General features: G+C 50.4%; 2 protein-coding genes across 2 annotated transcripts in view; one reads left to right on the top strand and one right to left on the bottom strand.

Annotated features, from left to right (window-relative positions):
- Nucleotides 1-19,651, bottom strand: part of LOC144275169 (uncharacterized) — a 48,245-nt gene that overhangs the window by 14,601 nt on the left and 13,993 nt on the right. The window lies entirely within an intron of this gene.
- LOC144274640 (uncharacterized) lies at nt 6,207-10,304 on the top strand. The gene is given in 6 exon segments (XM_077833624.1): nt 6,207-6,421; nt 6,979-7,105; nt 7,621-7,734; nt 8,069-9,328; nt 9,331-9,660; nt 9,663-10,304. Coding segments are annotated over 6 exon segments (2,052 nt in total). The 5' UTR covers nt 6,207-6,298; the 3' UTR covers nt 9,761-10,304.

Genomic DNA, 19,651 nt, shown 5'->3' with positions numbered 1-19,651 from the left:
GCAGAGGTAAGTGGGGAAATGGTCCCGCTATTGTGGGGAACTTTCCTAACTTAAACACCTCCTGGGTGGAATCGAATAGCAGAAGGATCTGAGTCCTCGCTCCCACTCCCTTCACCCAGAGCCTGCCTCACCTTGAGGGCTCCTATCAAGGTTCCTTCCCCACTCTGAACTCTAGGGTACAGATGTGGGGACCTGCATGAAAAACCCCCTAAGCTTATTTTTACCAGCTGAGGTTAAAACTTCCCCAAAGTACAAACTATTTTACCTTTTGCCCTTGGACTTTATTGCTGCCACCACCAAGCATTTAACAAATATATAACCGGGAAAGAGCCCGCTTGGAAACGTCTTTCCCCCCAATCCTTCCAAGCCCTATGCTCCCTTTCCTGGGGAAGGCTTGATAAAAATCCTCACCAATTTGCATAGGTGACCACAGACCCAAACCCTTGGATCTTAAGAACAATGAAAAAGCAATCAGGTTCTTAAAAGAAGAATTTTAATTGAAGAAAAAAAGTAAAAGAATCACCTCTGTAAAATCAGGATGGTAAATACCTTACAGGGTAATCAGATTCAAAACATAGAGAATCCCTTTAGGCAAAACCTTAAGTTACAAAAAGACTCAAAAACAGGAGTATACATTCCATTCAGCACAACTTATTTTATCAGCCATTTAAACAAAACACAATCTAAGGCATATCTAACTAGATTGCTTATTAACTCTTTACAGGAGATCTGACTTGCATTCCTGCTCTGGTCTGGGCAAAAGCAACACACAGACAGAGAGAAACTTTGTTTCTCCCCCCCTCCAGCTTTGAAAGTACCTTGTCTCCTCATTGGTCATTTTGGTCAGGTGCCAGCGAGGTGATCCTAGCTTCTTAACCCTTTACAGGTGAAAGGGTTTTTCCTCTGGCCAGGAGGGATTTTAAAGGTGTTTACCCTTCCCTTTATATTTATGACACTCCCCTTCCACTCTCCTGTGCGGCAAAGTCCTTATAACCCCGACCAGGCAGGGCCCAGGCTTCCTGAAGGGCTCGGCCCCCTGACCTGGTTATGACCACTCAGGACACAGGTTAGAGCAAACCCACTCTGGGTACTTTCTCCGCTCTGGATGCTTCCCTGATCTCTTCCCTGACCATTGTCTATGCCCCAGAACAAGTGCAATTTACTAACCAGCAAGTAATTTAAAACAATCAGGAAGCAATGAGAAAGGTGAAAGGAAAACACTTAGCCCCACTCTATGGGCTCTGGGGAAGCACAAACAGCATCTCTGGGATGCCCGGACAGTTCACAGTCTGTCCCTCCCACGTCCCAGGCCTGCAGCCCAGGCCCTGGCTGTGCTGCAGGGATGCTGCGGGTCAGACAGGTGCTCTGGTGGTGGCCACACGCCCTCAGGCTCTCGGTGACAGGACTTTTCTTCCCAGTGTCCCCGGAAAGGTGCAAACCAGAGGACAAATAAAAAGCCCCCCCCCACTTGGTAATCTCTGTAAACTGATGGGGGGGGGGAAGTGGGGCAGACTCGTGATCTTTCAGCACTTCTGGCTGCTGACCAAGTTCTGTCCCTGCCCCCCAGGGTTCCATGGGGTGCAGGCCATGGACTGGGACACCCACGAGGGGCGGGGGAAATGCCAGTATGACGGGGATAACTTCATCATCTTCCACATTCAGCCTCAGGCCCCTTACCCCTGTCTGCATCCCGACGCCCCCCTCCTGAAGCCGTGGCCCTGCTTCTGGCCCCACCGCAATGGGATTCGGGGGCGGGGCACCGCACCCCTACTCTAAAATCATTCCAAATAGTCAGGGAAGCTTTGGGGGTTTGTGGAGGCTTCTGCCTGAGGGCTCAGAAGCTGCAAGGCAGGTGTCCAGACTAGGGATGAAAATAGCATGTAAAAAGTAACCCTTTCACCTGTTACAATTCTACTGGTAACCTGTTAAGGAGTTCACAACATGGGCATCTGCCCAGCATCCCGGCTGCCATCATGACGGGTTTATCCCGGCAAAGCACAGGTGGAGAGGCTGGAATTGCTCTGGGCCCAGTGGAGCGATTTTTAGAGCTACACTGCCTCCCCCTTATCCCTCTCTGTGCCCTTCTACCCCCTCGAGGTGGGGCCGGGAGCCGGGCCATGGCTCCGGGAGGGTGGGAGATGGGATACAGACAGGGATAAGAGACCCAAAGCTGGACGTGGAAGCTGATGAAGTCATCCCCATCGTACTGGCATTTCCCCTGCCCCCCGGCGGTGTTCCAGTGTTGGATCATATTAAAGAAGTTCTGTATTAAAATCACAAATGAGTTTGATTCCCCATAGTTTAAATTCCAGGGTATTACTAATTAAGAGGTCTCTTGGTTTTTGGTACTGTTTCTCTCCCTCTATGTGTGAAACTTGCAAGCTGCTAATTGCGTTAGTACATTCTAAGACAGAGTCTGTTCTCAAAGCAATTCACAGAGAGAGAGACTCAAAGCAATACTCTGTAACAACAGAAACAGCACCCAGAGACTCCCCGCCCTTTTGTTGTATTAACAATTGTGATTAAAATAGAGATAGAGGATGTATGTGGATGGATGCTTGGTGTGGATAATAACTGAATGATCAGGGCGGTGCCAGCCTAAGAATCCAATGTCCATCGGCTGAAGAAGGCGTCAAGTGGAAATAACCAGAGGACCCCCGGAGGGCAGACTGGAATCCACCCAACAGCCTCAAGAATGGGAGAACCAAAGAACAAGATAACATCTAGCAGCAGGGAGCCGTCAGGAATGTGCTATCTGCTGATTGATTCAGCAACAGCATGATGAAGCAATTCCAATAGACTGGCATAGGAAGAAATTCCTATGAATATAGACTCTAAAAAGTGAGAACTTTGGCGTCTGATTCTGCAAACCAACTTCCAGGAGCATCAGATGAGCATCTGACAAGGCCCTGCTCCCTCCTCATGTCCAGGCCACCTGGCCAGTGGCTTGGCATGAGCAACTCTAAGGCTGGTAACTATGATAACAACCTTGCAGAACCTGTGTGTGTGTTTGTATGAATGAATGTGTGAATAAATATGAGACTGAATGGAATGTTATAGCTATAACTAACTGCTTACTATGATTCTTTCTGTATTCACAATAAATGTGGTATTTTGCCTTTTTCCCTTTAATAAGATCCTGTTGGTTTTTATTTTATTGGTATAACACCAGATCAAGGCCTCCGTCCCGTGGAACCCAGCGGGAGGGCAGGGACAGAACTAGGTCAGCAGCCAGAAGTGCTCAAAGATCATGAGTCCAACCCCCTGCTCCCCTCCCCCCAATCAGTTACAGAGATTACCAAGTGTGGGGGCTTTTTATTTGTCCTCTGGATTTGCACCTTTCCGGGGACACCGGGAAAAAGGTCCTGTCACCTAGAGCCTGAGGGCGTGTGGCCACTGCCAGAGCACGTGGCTGACCCGCGGCATCCCTGCAGCACAGCCAGGGCCTGGGCAGGAGGCCTGGGACGTGGGAGGGACGGACTGTGAACTGCCCCCGTGCCCACAGAGTGGGGCTAAGTGTTTTCCTTTCGCCTTTCTCATTGTTTCCTGATTATTTTTTTAATTAGTTGCTGTTTAGTAAATTGCATTTGTTCTGGAGTATAGACAATGGTCAGGGAGGAGGTCAGGAAAGCGTCCAGAGCAGAGAAAGTACCCTGGAGTGGGCACGCTCCAGCGCGTGTCCTGCATGGTCACACCAAGGTTGGGGGCCGAGCCCCCCAGGAAGCCTGGGCCCAGCCTTGTCGGGGTTATAAGGACTTTACCACACAGGAGAGTGGAAGGGGAGCCCTCAAGGTGAGGCAGGCTCTGGGTGAGGGAAGAGGGAGCGAGGACTCAGATCCTTCTGCTGTTTGATTCCACAGCAGTGGGGGGTAAAGTCAGGAAAGTTCCCCACAGTAATGGGACCATTTCCCCACTTACCTCCCTGCATGTTTACTGGCTTCCCCTAAAGTTCATTCAATATTTTAGGGAAAAGTGTCAGAGCTGGCCACACTCTGAGGCCACCAAAAATGTGGCCGTGAGAACCCCTGGGCTCGATGCTCATGAGGGGCCCTTCTGACCTTAGAGCCTGTGAGTGTAACAGAAGCGGGGCACAGAGATGCTGCATTGCCGTGGGTTGATCGCTAGGACCCAGGAGCGGCTGGGGGGCGGCTCTGGGGGGAGGATCGCGGGGCTCAGGCCCGGCCCAGGAAGTGACTCGCAGCCGCTGCGTGGACTCTGGCTCCCGGCGAGATCCCCGCGCCCCGGCGGCTGGTGCTGGGAGCCCGGAGCCCGGGCTGCAGCCGGGAGAGGGGAACCTCCAGCCGGGCCCTGCCCGCTGCTCCCCGGGAGCCTCTCCCAGGGCAGAGCCCCCAGCCCGGCCAGGGCCCCTTCCCGGCCCGGCTCCTGCCCCGGGGGCCCCGCTCGGAGGGAAGGTAAGAGAGACCCGCCCCCCCCGTCACCCCCGGGCTGCAGGGGGCGGGTTTGGCCCCGGGCTGCTCCCCGCGGAGCCGGCTGCGATTCCCTGCCCCGGGCCCGGGAAAGCTGCCGCAGCTCCCGGCGTGTGCTGGGCGGGGGCAGGATCACGCCCCCCCCCCCCACTTGCTGCTTTGTTTCCCTGCCCCTGGCCGGGCTGGTGCGGACGGAGGCTGCAGCTCAGGGAGTTGTGAGGGGGGCAAATAGGGAGGGGCAGAAGGTGGGCCGGGGCCAAACTGGATGCAGGGTGGGTGCCCGATCCTGGGCCAGGGAAGGAGGGGGGCCCAGGGGCACAATCGGGGCGGGGGGGGGGGCAGCACAGGCTCTGGATCTAGGCTAGCGGGGCCCTGCCGCACCCCCTGGCTTGAAGGGGTTTCCATCCTATCCAGGCTTTACAGTTTGGTTCAATGGCTCTCAGTGCTTCCCCCTCCCTACAGATTGTTTCAGGCCCCCTGCCTGGGACTAGGAGCTGGGGATAACAATGGGTACAGCTGGTGGGGGGTGAGCCCTCCTCGCATTGTAGGGACAGGACCCTAACCCCTGAGCACCCCCAACATCCCCCCCACTGAGCATGTGGCCCCAGCCTCTCCAGCCCCAGAGCCCATGGAGGGCGCATAGCCCCAGTCTGAACCCCAGGGGCAGCCGAAGGAGAAGCCTGACATGCTCCTCACAGGGGCCGTGCACCCCACCTCCGCAGTCAACTGTGACTCTCAGCCAGCTTGGAAAACAGAAGGGTTTATTGGTCGCTGGGAAGGCGGCACAGAACAGAGCTTGTTAGCACAGAAATCAAGAGCGTTCGGCAACGTCTGGCTTGGGGGGAATCCAGAGTCTTGAGTCCTGGGCTCTCCCCGCTGAGTCCCAAACCAGGAGACTGAGCCGCTTCCAGCCCCCCATCCTCACTGACACCCAGCTGCCCCTCCCCCATGCTTTCTCTCTTTCCCAGGAAAACAGGTCACCTGGCCTCCCCCTCTCTCTTTGTTCTCCAACATCTTCGGCTGGCTCCTTGCAGAGGATGAGCTCTGGCCATCACTTGCCAGGATAGAGAATTTTGGCCATTCTCTATGCCCAGCAGCCACTCTGCCATCACGCCTGCCCTCTAGAGGTCTCTGCAATGATCACACCCCTGTATCCCACCAGCTTGGTACTTGTGTAACACATGGGGAAACTGAGGCACACACACAGTATTCAGAGAAAACATTAAGAACAATCCCGCTTCATCAACCCCTCTGAGACCAGCCCAGGGGCACTTTCTCCAGTGGCTGGAACCACTTTGACCATACCAGCCCCTGAACCTGAGCCTGCAGATGATGGAGAGACCCAAGACAATGGGGCAGCCGCCAGTTCTCCCAGGGCGAGGGAAGAAGACAAAAAGGGAGAGTGGAGAGACTTGAAGGGGCAGCAGGAGCAGGAAGTGGGGAGGGAGGTTCCCAGCTCTGCCCAGATTCATTCCCTGCACCCCCGCGGCAGTCAGCTCTCCTGGGAACAAGGGCAGGAGCTGAGAGAGGAAAAGCCAGTTGCTCACTCTGCTGAGCACCGCACCACTTAGGGAGACGGGGGAGAGCTAGAGGGGGTCACAATACACTGTGGGGCAGTACCCTGAAGTGACTCCTTTGATTCTGCTCTTTTTCCAGTGTTTGGCTCAGAGATGCTGCTCTGGGGAGGTTTAGAAGGGACGTGGTGGGTTAGTTCTAAGCAGGGGGGGAGGGAGGGTGAGGCTGGTGGTGTGGCCGGGGAGGTAATGAGCTAACTGGGTTTGTTCCCAGCATGGCAGTCATAGAATCAGAGCGTCTGTCTGCAGGGAGAGAGCCTGGGGGGAATCGGGGAGTGACATGGACTCCAGCCCCTTATGAAACCTGCCCAATCTCCCTGCTCCTCCGACAGGCTGAGGAATCGCGTCCACGTTTCGCTCCAGATTGTCCCATCTTGCAGGGGACAGGGCAGGGAAATGGCTGTGATGGAGCCAGCTGAGGTAGGGGATTTTCAGGGAGCTTTTGGTGGTGGGGGAGGGGCATCGTAGAGGGGTTAATCACCCGGGGTGGGACGGGGTGTGATAAACTTGCTGGAACATGATCGACCTGGGCCTGATTCTCTGAACAGGCCCACTGGTGGGTAGGGGGGAAGGGGGAAACATTCCCCCATTTCTGAAACAGGGAACAGCCCCCCTGGGCAGGGCTGGGAAAATGGACCAGACTCCCAGTGCTGGAGCCTGACCCACTGGCCAGAGGCTGCTGTGAAATTCAAAGGGAAGCTGTCGGGATTCCTGTCCCTGTCCCCAGCTCCGGCTCAGAGCTCTGCCTCCCATCTCAGCCTGTTGCTGGCAGGTATGTGGGAAATGTGAAGAGCCTGCCCTGCTCCATCTGCTGGAGGGTGGGGATAAGAAGTTCTCACCTTCTCCCCACCCCCTGGAGCCTCCTGGCTGCTCTGAGCAGGGTGGGGGGAGGAATCTGCTTCTCTCACCCTTCTCCCCCGTAACTAGTGGGATTGTGGCTGGGGCAGCAGATGCTTAGTGGGCAACTCTTGTTCCAGATGCTGGTGACCTTCGAGGAGGTGGCTGTGTATTTCACCCAGGGGCAGGGGGCTCTGCTGGATCCCGCTCAGAGAGCCCTCTACAGGGACGTCATGCGGGAGAATTACGAGACAGTGACCTCGCTGGGTAAGGGATTCGTGGCTCCTTGGTTATTGGAAGCTGCGGAGTGTGGGGAGGGTTTGTGTGTCTGGCACCGCTGAGGTTCTTCCCTCATCACACTCCAATGAGACCAGGGTGTCATAACCTAAGGCACATACTAAATCATCCCCACCAGAGCCCCGTAGCTTGCAAGGTGAAGAACTCTTGTATTGTCCTGTCTGTGTTGTTTCTCGGTCACTCACAGAATCCCTCTTCTCTCTCCTCCTTGGGAACAGCTCCAGTCATGTGGAGGGCTCTGGGCTTCGCAGGTTTAGAAATAGGCAGGGGTTTAACACGAGAGCTGGGTGTGCATCACAATTCCCCTCACCTCCCCAGACATCTGCCTCCCCCGAGGGGGCTCAGTGACCTCGTTCCCGTCCCTTTGGATTCCACGTTCTCCCAGCACAGCACGGGGACAGGTGCCACCCACGGAATGTCCTTTCTGACAGACGCTCTCTCAGTCCTCCATACCCTCCTCTGATCTGAATTGACCACCTGTACAGGATTCCCCCTTCCCAAACCTGACCTGATCGCCCAACTGGAACGAGGGGAAGAGCCGTGGGTGCCCGATCTCCAGGCCGGTGAGGAAAGAGAGATCCCGAGAGTCACCCACACAGGTGAGGACTGACACAGAAACCATCTGGGGAATGAAGGAAAAAATTGAGAATCCCAGAAATGTGGTATCAGTAAGTTCCCTCAGTTCCTTCCTCATCTCACCCAGGGCAGGGCTGCAGTCAGGAGCTATCACTGACATTGTTTCCCACGTGTCCTGTTACTTGCAGGTGTTTCCTTCCCAACGTTCCTTCTCTGTGAAAGTTTGGGTGGGATTTGGAGGCAGAATCCAATTGCTCCATCTGTGCAGCTTTACTATGTTGGGTTTTCCCTCGGTGCTATTCCTCTTAATTTTTCCCTAGCAAAATGACTCCTGTCTGGATTGTCTCTCTGTCCCAGCAGGTGATGAGAGAGTGAGTGAAAACGAGGAGGGGAATCAACAGCAGGAGATTCCTGGGTACAGGGAATCACAGGGCACCTTTGTGGGAAGACCCCATAAGTGCTTAAACTGTGGAAAAAGTTTCATATGGAGGTCACAACTTGTTTTACATCATCGAATCCACACAGGAAAGAGACCCCACAAGTGCTTAGACTGTGGGAAAAGTTTCATACGGAGGTCAAACCTTCTTATACATCAGGCAATCCACACCGGAGAGAGACCCCATAAGTGCTTAGACTGTGGGAGAAGTTTCACACGGAGGTCAGACCTTGTTAAACATCAAGCAGTCCACACTGGAGAGAGACCTCATAAGTGCTTAGATTGTGGAAAAAGTTTCATACGGAGGTCACACCTTGTTAGACATCAGGCAATCCACAAAGGAGAGAGACCCTATAAGTGCTTAGACTGTGGGAGAAGTTTCACACGGAGGTCAGACCTTGTTATACATCAAGCAGTCCACACTGGAGAGAGACCTCATAAGTGCTTAGACTGTGGGAAAAGTTTCATACGGAGGTCAGACCTTGTTAAACATCAAGCAGTCCACACTGGAGAGAGACCTCATAAGTGCTTAGATTGTGGAAAAAGTTTTATACAGCGATCAACCCTACTTGATCATCAGGCAATCCACACTGGAGAGAGAGCCCAAAAATGCTTAATCTGTGGAAAAAGTTTCATACGGAGGTCAGATCTTGTTAAACATCAAGCAGTCCACACTGGAGAGAGACCTCATAAATGCTTAGATTGTGGAAAAAGTTTCATACAGAGTTCAGTCCTCGCAAAACATCAGCTAATCCACACAGGAAAGAAATCCCATAAATGTTTGGACTGTGGGAAAAGTTTTATACGGAGGTCAGACCTTCTTAAACATCAGGCAATCCACACAGGAGAGAGACCTCATAAGTGCTTAGACTGTGGGAAAAGTTTCATACAGAGATCCTGCCTTGTTAGACATCAGGCAATCCACACAGGAGAGAGACCTCATCAGTGCTTAGACTGTGGGAAAAGTTTCATACAGAGGTCCCACCTTGTTAAACATCAGGCAATCCACACTGGAGAGAGACCTCATCAGTGCTTAGACTGTGGGAAAAGTTTCATACAGAGGTCCCACCTTGTTAAACATCAGGCAATCCACACTGGAGAGAGACCTCATAAATGTTTAATCTGTGAAAAAAGTTACATAGAGAGGTCCCGCCTTGTTAGACACCAGGCAATCCACACTGGGAGAGAGCCCATAAGTGCTTAGACTGTGGAAAAAGTTTCATAATGCTGTCAACCGTACTTGACCATCAGGCAATCCACACTGGAGAGAGACCCCATAAATGTTTAATCTGTGAAAAAAGTTACATAGAGAGGTCCCGCCTTGTTAGACACCAGGCAATCCACACTGGGGAGAGAGCCCATAAGTGCTTAATCTGTGGAAAAAGTTTCATATGGAGGTCTGACCTTGTTAAACATCAGGCAATCCACACTGGAGAGAGACCTCATAAGTGCTTGGACTGTGGGAAAAGTTTCATACGGCGGTCAAACCTTCTTACACATCAGGCAATCCACACCAGAGAGAGCCCCCAAAGTGCTTAGACTGTGGGGAAAGTTTCATACATAGGTCCCACCTTGTTAAACATCAAGCAATCCATACAAGAGGGAGACCATAAGACTCTTGGAAAGGTTTCAGAAACAGATTAGCCCTTCTAAAGATCAGGCTATCCACACACACGAGAGAACCCCGTAAGTGCTTAGACTATGGAAAAATGTTTCAAATAGATGTCATCCCTTGTTTTACATCAGAGAATTCACACAGAGGAGTGACCCCATAACAGCTTAGCCTGTGAAAGACCTTTTAAATGGAGGTCAGAACTTGTTTCAAATTAGGCAATTCACACAGGAGAGAGACCCTATAAGTGTTTGGACCATGTGAAAAGTTTCACACAAAGATCGAATCTTATAACACTCAGAAGATCCACACAGGAGAGAGACTGCATCAGTGCTCAGACTGGAAAAAGTTTCCTACATAGGTCAGACCTTGTTAAACATCAGCTAATCCACAGAGAAGAGAGATCCCTTAAGAGCTTAGGCTGTGGGTAAAGTTTTATAAGGAGCTCAGCTCATGTTTTAGATCAGAGAATCCACACAGGAGACCCCATAAGTGCTCAGACTATGGAGAAACTTTCATACCGTGGTCAAGGCTTCTTAATTATCAGGCAGTCCTCAAAAGAGGGAGACTCCGTAAGTGCTTAGACTGTGGAAAAAGTTTCATACAGAGGTCAGACTTTGTTAAACATCAGACAATCCACACTGAAGAGAGGTCCGATAAGTGCTTAGACCAGGGGTGGGCAAACTTTTTGGCCCGAGGACCACATCGGGGTTGAAAACTTGTATGGAGGGCTGCGTCAGGAAGGCTGTGCCTCCCCAAACAACCTGGACCCGCCTCCATCTGACCCCCTCCCACTTCCTGCCTTCTGACTGCCCCCCTCAGTATCCCTGATCCATCCAATCCCTCCTGCTTCTTGTCCCCTGACCGCCCCCTCCAGAGACCCCCCACCCACCCCTAACCACCCCCCAGGACCTTATCCCCTATCTAAACCCCCTGACTGCCCCCTCCAGGGGCCCCTGCCCCAAACCACCCCCCCAGAACCCCACCCCCTTCCCAATCCCCCATTCTCCCTGTCCCCTGACTGCCCCAACCCCTATCCACACCCCTGCCCCCTGACAGGCCCCCGGGACTCCCACACCTATCCAATCCCCCCCATGTACCCCATCCCCTGACCGCCCCCCCCCAACAGCCCCCGTCCCCTTACTCCCCCCTGGGACTCCCTGCCCCTTATCCAACCCTCCGGCCCCGGCCCCCTTACCACGCTGCTGGTGGCCCGGCAGGAGCCAGACACGCTGCACCACTCTCCCGGAGGAGCACGCAGCCCCACCCCTCAGAGCGCTGCCCACACGGTGCGCTGAGGCTCCGGGAGAGTGGGGAAGGTAGGGGATGGGCTGGGAGCAGCCTCCCCCACCGGGCGCTCAGGCAGGCCGGATGTGGCCCGCAGCCCGTAGTTTGGCCACCCCTGGCTTAGACTGTGGGATACATTTCAGAAACTGATGAGTCCTTGTTCTACATCAAGGAATCCACAAGACTCCATAAGTGCTTGGACTGAGCAAAAGTTGTACACAGAGATCACACCTCATTAAACACGGGAAAATTCACACACGATCTAAACTTCTGTGACACCTGGCCCAAAAGAGTTAAGAACCTTGCAGGCTAATTGACCCAGATTCAACCTTTAGAGACATGTTAGAAAAGTGTGTAAATGGTATTTGGGGCCACTCCAAGTAATATAGAGTAGAACTTTGAAATGTAAACTGGTGTTGTTAAAATATTGGAAGAAGATAGTAGGGCTGTTGATTAATTGCAGTTAACTCGCGTGATTAACTCAAAAAAATTCATCGGGGTTAGAAAAATTAATCTCAATGAATCACATTGTAAAACAATAGAATACCAGTTGGAATTTGTTAAATGTTTTTGGATATTTTTCTGCGTTTTCTCATATGTTGATTTCTCACAACAAAGAATAGAAAGTGTAGAGTGCTCACTTTATATTATTTTTTATTACAAATATTTGTACTATAAACATTCAAAAACAAAAATAGTATTTTTCAATTCACCTCATACAAGTACTGTAGTGAAATCTCTTTATCAGGAAAGTGTAACTTAGAAACATGGATGATTTTAATTATATAAGTGCACTCAAAAATAAAGCAATTAAGACCTTTAGAGACTAGAAGTCCACTCAGTGCTACTTCTTTTTCTGCCAATCGCTAAGGCTTGGTCTATGCTACGAGTTTATGTTGGATTTAGCAGCGTTAAATCGAATTAACCCTGCACCCGTCCACACAATGAAGCCATTTTTTCAACATAAAAAAAGGGCTCTTAAAACCGATTTCTGTACTCCTCCCCAATGAGGGGATTAGCGCTGAAATCGACATCGCTGTTTCGAATTAGGGTTAGTGTGGACGCAATTCAAAGGTAGTGGCCTCTGGGAGCTATCCCACAGTGCACCATTGTGACCGCTCTGGACAGCACTCTGAACTCGGATGCACTGGCCAGGTGTACAGGAAAAGCCCCAGGAACTTTTGTAACTCATTTCCTGTTCGCCCCAGGCGAGTTCATCAGCACAGGTGACCATGCAGTCTCAGAATTGAAAAAGAGCTCCAGCATGGACCAAACAGGACGTACTCGATCTGATCGCTGTATGGGGAGAGGAATCCGTGCTATCAGAACAACGTTCCAAAAGACGAAATGCCAAAACATTTCAAAAAATCTCCGAGGCCATGAGGGACACAGGCTACAGCAGGGACGCAACACAGTGCCGCGTGAAACTTAAGGAGCTCAGACAAGCGTACCAGAAAACCAAAGAATCAAACGGACGCTCCGGGACAGAGCCCCAGACATGCTGCTTCTACGCTGAGCTGCATGCCATTCTAGGGGGGGCCGCCACCACTACCCCATTCCTGTCCGTGGACTCCGAGGATGGGATACTCTCCTCCATGCCTGAGGATTTTGCAGATGGGGAAAATGAGGAGGAGGAGGATGAGCTTAAGGAGAGCACACAGCACACCGTTCTCCCCGACAGCCAGGATCTTTTTATCACCCTGACTGAAATACCCTCCCAACCCAACCAAGCCAGAGAAGGGACCTCTGGTGAGTTTACCCTTTTAAATATAATACATGTTATAAAAGCAAGCTTTTTTTGATGATTAAGTAGCCCTGAGGACGGGGGATGCATTCGTGGCCAGTATTGCTCCTGGAAAAGTCTGTTAACGTGTCTGGGGTTGGAGTGGAAATCCTCCAGAGACGTCTCCATGAAGCTCTCCTGGAGGTACTCTAAAAGCCTTTGCAGAAGGTTTCTGGGGAGAGCAGCCTTATTCCGTCCTCCATGGTAGGACACTTTACCACGCCATGCTAGTAGCAAGTAATCTGGTATCATTGCATGACAAAGCCTGGCAGCGTATGGTCCCAGTGTTTGCTGGCATTCAAGCAACATCCATTCTTTATCTCTCTGTGTTATCCTCAGGAGAGTGATATCATTCATGGTAACCTAGTTGAAATAGGGGAATTTAATTAAGGCGACATTGAGAGGTGGCCATTCCTACTGGGCTGTTTGCCTGTGGCTGAAAGGAAATCCTCCCCACAGCTAGCCACGCGGTGGAGGTAGAGGGGAGCTTTGGCGCTGAGCTGTTCATGTTTGGCTAGCAGGGATCTTCCCTGATACCAGCCACACAGTGTGGGGAGAGATAAAGCAATCATCCCAGAAAATTGAATGGCGGGGCGGGTTAGTTTGGTTTTTGCTGCTGCATGTTAACAGGAAAACCGCAGCACTAAATGGCCAACTCAACCTGCTTTGCTTGGTATAGGAGAGGAGGGCGCTGCTGTTATGAAGGTGTTAGCCGACGGCCAAGGATGTTTGGTGAGGTGCCAGCTATGCCCGTTTATACCATCTGTGACTTTAACCGCTAGGACGCACTGTCCCTTCGCGGCGGGCAGCCCGGGCTAGGCTGACGGATGCCCCAAGGTCCTAACCACCCGTGACTTTAACTGCTAGAGCTCAGAGCTCCTTCGCAGCGGGCAGTCAATACTGACTGACAGGTGCCCCAATGGCAGCACTAAGAGCCTCTCCACACCCGTGACTTTAACTGCTAGAGCTCACAGCTCCTTCGCAGCGGGCAGCCAGGATTGACTGACAGGTGCCCCAAGAGTTTGCCCCGTGGAGGCGGCACAACTCAACGCTAGGCTCTTAGTACTCTCACCTAATGGCCAGGCTTTAGAGCCAAAACGGCTGAGGTTCTTTAATTGTGTTGGCTGCTTTACAGTAAACCAGAGAAAACAAGTCAGGCTTATGCATAAATGGTTACCAAAATTTATTAAGCTAGATTCTAATCATGTGGTTACAAAATTGCTAGTGCCTACTTATTTAAATGTAGAGATGTTACACACACAAACAAGTTCCAAAACTGAAGCCACAATCCCAAAGAAAGAAAACAAAGTATAGAGCTCTATTTCAAAATATGTGTACACTAAAGAGAGGAGATCAGGTGTGGGTGCTTCTTACCCTGCTTGCATCTCTCGATTCCAGCGGTGCCAAGCCAGGATCGGTCACTCAATTCCGCGGAAAGACGAATAAGAGACAAGGCGTAGGGACCCTCTTAGCTGCAGAAGCCTTGGGAGGCTGTCACTTATCTGACCAGCAGATAGATAGTGAAAAGCACTCAAAAATCATGGTGCTGTAGGTCCCCTACTTATACCTCTGTACTCCTTTATTCTCTTTCTCCTTTCTTATGCCAAATTGAGGCTGGTCTGTCTGGGTGACGCCAGCTTTCGCAAGAGTAGTTTACACTTGCAAGGGAGAGAAACAATAAGTGTTGACTACTGGACATTTCTTTTATCAGGGTAAATATTTTCCCAACTAGGATGTTGGTGTGTGTGCATCACGCTAGTTAGTAGGGGCTAAAAGCCATGTCTGTCACAGGGCCTCTGCCTGCTGTGAGCTTAATCGTTGTATCTGCCCCCAGAGGCACACCTGTGCTTTCACAGCTTCAAAGGCTGTGCTGGAGTATATGTTAAGTGCCCTGTTCCGGCTTCCTCCTGTGTTTCCAGCAATGCTGGTCTGAGGGGGGGGGGGGGCTGGCTGTCTGGCTACAGAAGGTTGCAGAAGCCGAAAAACTATGGCTTACCGTGGCCGCCTGCAAGCCGAGTTCTGCTGCCCGGCGCGGCGTGTGTGATCTCTCACCCCAAAGCCGCAGGCACTCAATAGAAGATGCAAAATGCGACCTCGTACCAAAATCACATGTGCTCTGTAATGTGAATCGTTCAGTTCACCGTGGAAGAGTATAGCCATTGTTCTGTAAAATGTATCTTTTAAAATACTTCACTCCCTTTTTTTCCCTCCAGCAGCTGCCAATGTTTCAAGCCTCCCTCCTCCGTCCCAAAGGCTATCTCAGATAAGGCGGCGAAGAAAACGCACGCGCAATGAAATGTTCTCTGAGCTCATGCAGTCGTCTGGCACTGACAGAGCTCAGCAGAATGTGTGGAGGGACACAATAGCAGAGTACAGGAAAGTGGCCGATGAACGTGAGGAGAGGTGGTGGCAGGAAGATCAGAGGAGACATGAGGCAATGCTGGGGCTACTGCAGGATCAAACGGACATGCTCCAGCGTCTGGTGGAGGTTCATGAACGTCAGCAGGATCACAGACTGCTGCTGCAGCCGCTGTTTAATTGCCCTCCCTCCTCCCCAAGTTCCATAGCCTCCTCACCCAGATGCCCAAGAACATGGGGGGAGGGAGGTGGGGAGGCTCCGGGCACCCAACCACTTCACCCCAGTGGACAGCCCAAGCAACAGAAGGCTGTCATTCAAGAAGTTTTAAAGTGGCCTTTTCCTTCCCTCCTGCCTTCTTCCCACACCTCACCTGGGCTACCTTGTGAGTTATCTCCCTATTTTTATAATCAATTAATAAAGAATACATGTTTTTTAAATGATAGTGACTTTATTTCCCTTGCAAGCAAGCTGTGATCGAAGGGGGAAGGGTGGGTGGCTAACAGGGAATTTAGAGGCAACCAAGGGGGCGGGTTTTCATCAAGGAGAAACAAACAGAAGTGTCACACGGTACCCTGGCCAGTCATGAAACTGGTTTTCAAAGCTTCTCTCATGTGCACCACTTCCTGCTGTGCTCTTCTAACCTCCCTGGTGTCTGGCTGCGCGTATTCAGTGGCCAGGCGATTGGCCTCAACCTCCCACCCTGCCATAAACGTCTCCCCCTTTACTCTCACAGAGATTGTGGAGCACACAGCAAGCAGCAATAACAATGGGAATATTGGTTTCGCTGAGGTCTGAGCGAGTCAGTAAACTGCGCCAGCGACCCTTTAAACATCCAAATGCACACTCTACCACCATTCTGCACTTGCTCAGCCTATAGTTGAACAGCTCCTGACTACTGTCCAAGGTGCCTGTGTACGGTTTCAGGAGCCAGGGCATTAAGGGGTAGGCTGGGTCCCCAGGGATAACTGTAGGCATTTCAACATCCCCAACAGTTATTTTCTGGTGTGGGACGTAAATCCCTTCCTGCAGCCATTGAAACAGATCAGAGTTCCTGAAGACATGAGCATCATGAACCTTTCCTGGCCATCCCACGTTGATGTTAGTGAAATGTCCCTTGTGATCCACCAGTGCTTGCAGAACCATTGAAAAGTACCCCTTGCGGTTTATGTACTGGCTGCCCTGGTGGTCCGGTTCCAAGATAGGGATATGCATTCCGTATATAGCCCCACCACAGTTAGGGAATCCCATTGCAGCAGAGCCATCTCGTGTGACCTGCACATTTCCCAGAGTCACTACCTTTGATAGCAGCAGCTCAATGATTATGTTGGCTACTTGCATCTCAGCAACCCCCACAGTAGATTTGCCCACTCCAAATTGATTCCCGACGTACTGGTAGCTGTCTGGCATTGCAACATTCATTCATAAAATCGGTTACCCCAGTAACTGGTTAATTGAGTTTCACTTTCAATCCAATTGCTGCTTAAATCACTGAAACTTGAACTGTTTCAACATTGTAACTTCTGCTCACTGTTTGCCATTTCTTACACTTGTCCATATTGTAACTCAAACTCCATTTTAATTTGTCCCAAACTCCATTTTAAAAATGCTTACTCCATTTTGCAAAAGCCTAATGTAATCTTATTAGTTTAGTTTAGATGTGTGAATGAGGTATGTATGGATGATGGAATCAACCTCTAGCCCCAGCCTGTCCTGATAAAATAAAGTGTAAACACCCAGTGTCTGAAGATGCGGACAACAGCCCTGACAAAGTAAGAGGAGTCCACCCTCAAAAGAAAAGAACAAAAGTACAATTGAAGAAACATCAAAGCCAGGTCCTAGGCTGAAAGTCATGTCTGCAATTGACGGGTGATCAATCACACCGAACCTAGAGGCAGCGTGACACAGCAAGACCTATAGACTCTAGATTGAAACTAAAGCCTACAAAAAAGGATGGATGAGATGGAAGACTTTGGAGGGTACCATTCTGCAGCCAACATGGAAGGGCATCGGTGCATGCCCAATAGAGACCCAGCTCTTCCTTGTGCCCGGCTTTCCTGGCCAGTTAGCCATCACAGGCATCGAACCCAAGATATTAGTTATTGGTTATAAATCAAATTGTGTTATTATAATAAACGTGGCATTTTCTTGTCTTGTCCCCTGAAATGATCCTGTGTAGTTTTCTTGGCATAACAACCTTGAGAGATCATCAAGTCCAGTCCCCTGCCCTCACAGCAGGATCAAGCACCATCTAGATTATCCCTGGTAGATGTCTATCCAACCTGTTCTTAAATATCTCCAGTGATGGGGATTCCAGAACCTCCCTAGGCAATTTATTCCAGTGTTTCACCACCCTGACAGTTAGGAAGTTTTCCTAATGTCCAACCTAAACCTCCCTTGCTGCAATTTAAGTCCATTGCTTCTTGTCCTATCATCAGAGCTCAAGGAGAACAATTTTTCTCCCTTCTCCCTGTAACACCCTTTTAGATACTTGAAAACTGCTATCATGTCCCCCCTCAGTCTTCTCTTTTCTAAACTAAACAAGCCCAATTCTTTCAGTCTTCCCTCATAGCTCATGTTTTCTAGGCCTTTTATCGTTTTTGTTGCTCTTCTCTGGACCTTCTCCAATTTTTCCACATCTTTCTTGAAATGTGGTGCCCAGAACTGGAGACAATACTCCAGTTGATGCCTAATCAATACAGAGTAGAACGGTAGAATGGCCTCTTGTATCTTGCTCACAACACTCCTGTTAATGCATCCCAGAATCATGTTTGCTTTTTTTGCAACAGTGTCACACTGTTCACTCATATTTAGCTTGTAGTCCACTATGACCCCTAGATCCCTTTCTGCAATACTTATAATTACTTAGTCAATAATCCAAATAGTTTTCTTTAAAACCATAGGCACCAACTTTTCCCGGCGCTGGTGGGTGCTCAACCCCCATTCCCCGCCCTGACTCCACCCCTGCCCCACCCCCATTCCAACCCCTTCCCCAAAGTCCCTCCCCAACTCCACCTCCTCCCTGCACCTATTGGACCCCTTCCCCAAATCCCTGTCCCGGCCCCGCCTCTTCCCCAAGGGCGCCGCGTTCCCCCTCCTCTCCCTCCCTCCCAGCACTTGCCTCCGCGAAACAGCTGTTTTGCAGCGGGAAGCGCTGGGAGCTAGGGGGAGAAGCGGGGAAGGGACGCTCAGGGGAGGAGGCAGAGTAGAGGTGGAGGTGAGCTGGGGCGGGGAGCTGCCAGTGGGTGCAGAGCACTCACTAATTTTTTCCCCTGAGTGAGTGATCCAGCCCCGGAGCACCCATGGAGTCGGCACCTATGCTTAAAACATGAACAATTTGAACAATCTCTATTAGAGATCTCTATTCCTCCATAGCTAAAGCCCTCCATAATTACAGCTAGCTGACATTTTTCACACAGAAATGTTTCTCATCTGAAAGTGTGGCTTCAGGAAAATCAGGGTTTCCCTGGAAATGTTGCTTTTTATGACAATAGGCTAGATTCTGATCAGGAGAATCAACATGTAATTGCAAATTGTGGAATCATTTCAATTGCAGTCGAAAATGTCTGTCCACATTTTCTGTTTCCACATTTCTGCAGGGAAACATTAGAGAATATTTCGTTCCGGAAAACATCTTAACCCCTGTAGCTCAGCATCAGCTCATTTATATTAAGGGTGAAAGATCAAGTTACAACACATAATGTGAAAATGTTCAGTCCATGACGAAACAGAAAGATCTCCAAAAATATCATGTCCAAGAATAATCTAGAGATCATGTAGCCACTGTGCTGGCCCTGTATATGATGGAAACCACTTCAAGCCAGGGGGTGCTGCATCCCCAGTACCCCTATTTCCAGCACTTAAAACTTATTTTTAAAGGCTCTGTATCTGACTGAAAATATTTCTTAGACCAAGAGTCCTGGTCAGCGTTTGAAACCCAAACATTGGAGCATTAGGACATTGAAAGTGAAATGAATTAAAGTTGTAGAACTGCTTTCTTTCCAGTGTCTTGTGGTGTTTAGATGTTGCTTGTAATGATTAGAATTGGGAGCACTGGCTGCTGGGAGTCTGAAAGGACAGGAAACAGGAAGGAGGGGGAGGAGTTGAAGAGGCTGAAGGAGAGCTACTGGGGTGATATTTAAAAGTTTTTCTCTGCAAGGAAGAGAGCTAGAAACATCCTTTGTTTAGAAAACAGAAGCCGAGCGCCTCACCTCATCACCTGCATCCAGGAGGTGGGGCTTCAACAAACACAACAAATATTGCAAGACTCATGATAAAATCATGAAAGTTGGTGACGCTGCAGCCCCTTTACGCTGAGCCAGAGCAGCCCTTATTGTAAATGAGAATCAGGTCTTGAAAACATGGATTTCAGCTTAACCAAGCTTTTAGCCTGTGAGTTTAATATCACTGGGGTGGAAGGATTAGCTTTTTACTGATATAGCTGTATACACACAAACCAATGGCAA

Source organism: Eretmochelys imbricata, chromosome 14 (genome assembly GCF_965152235.1).
Source record: "Eretmochelys imbricata isolate rEreImb1 chromosome 14, rEreImb1.hap1, whole genome shotgun sequence".
Lineage (NCBI taxonomy): Eukaryota > Metazoa > Chordata > Testudines > Cheloniidae > Eretmochelys > Eretmochelys imbricata.
Note: the sequence above shows the minus strand (reverse complement) of the source record. Positions and strands in the feature narration are given on the sequence as shown.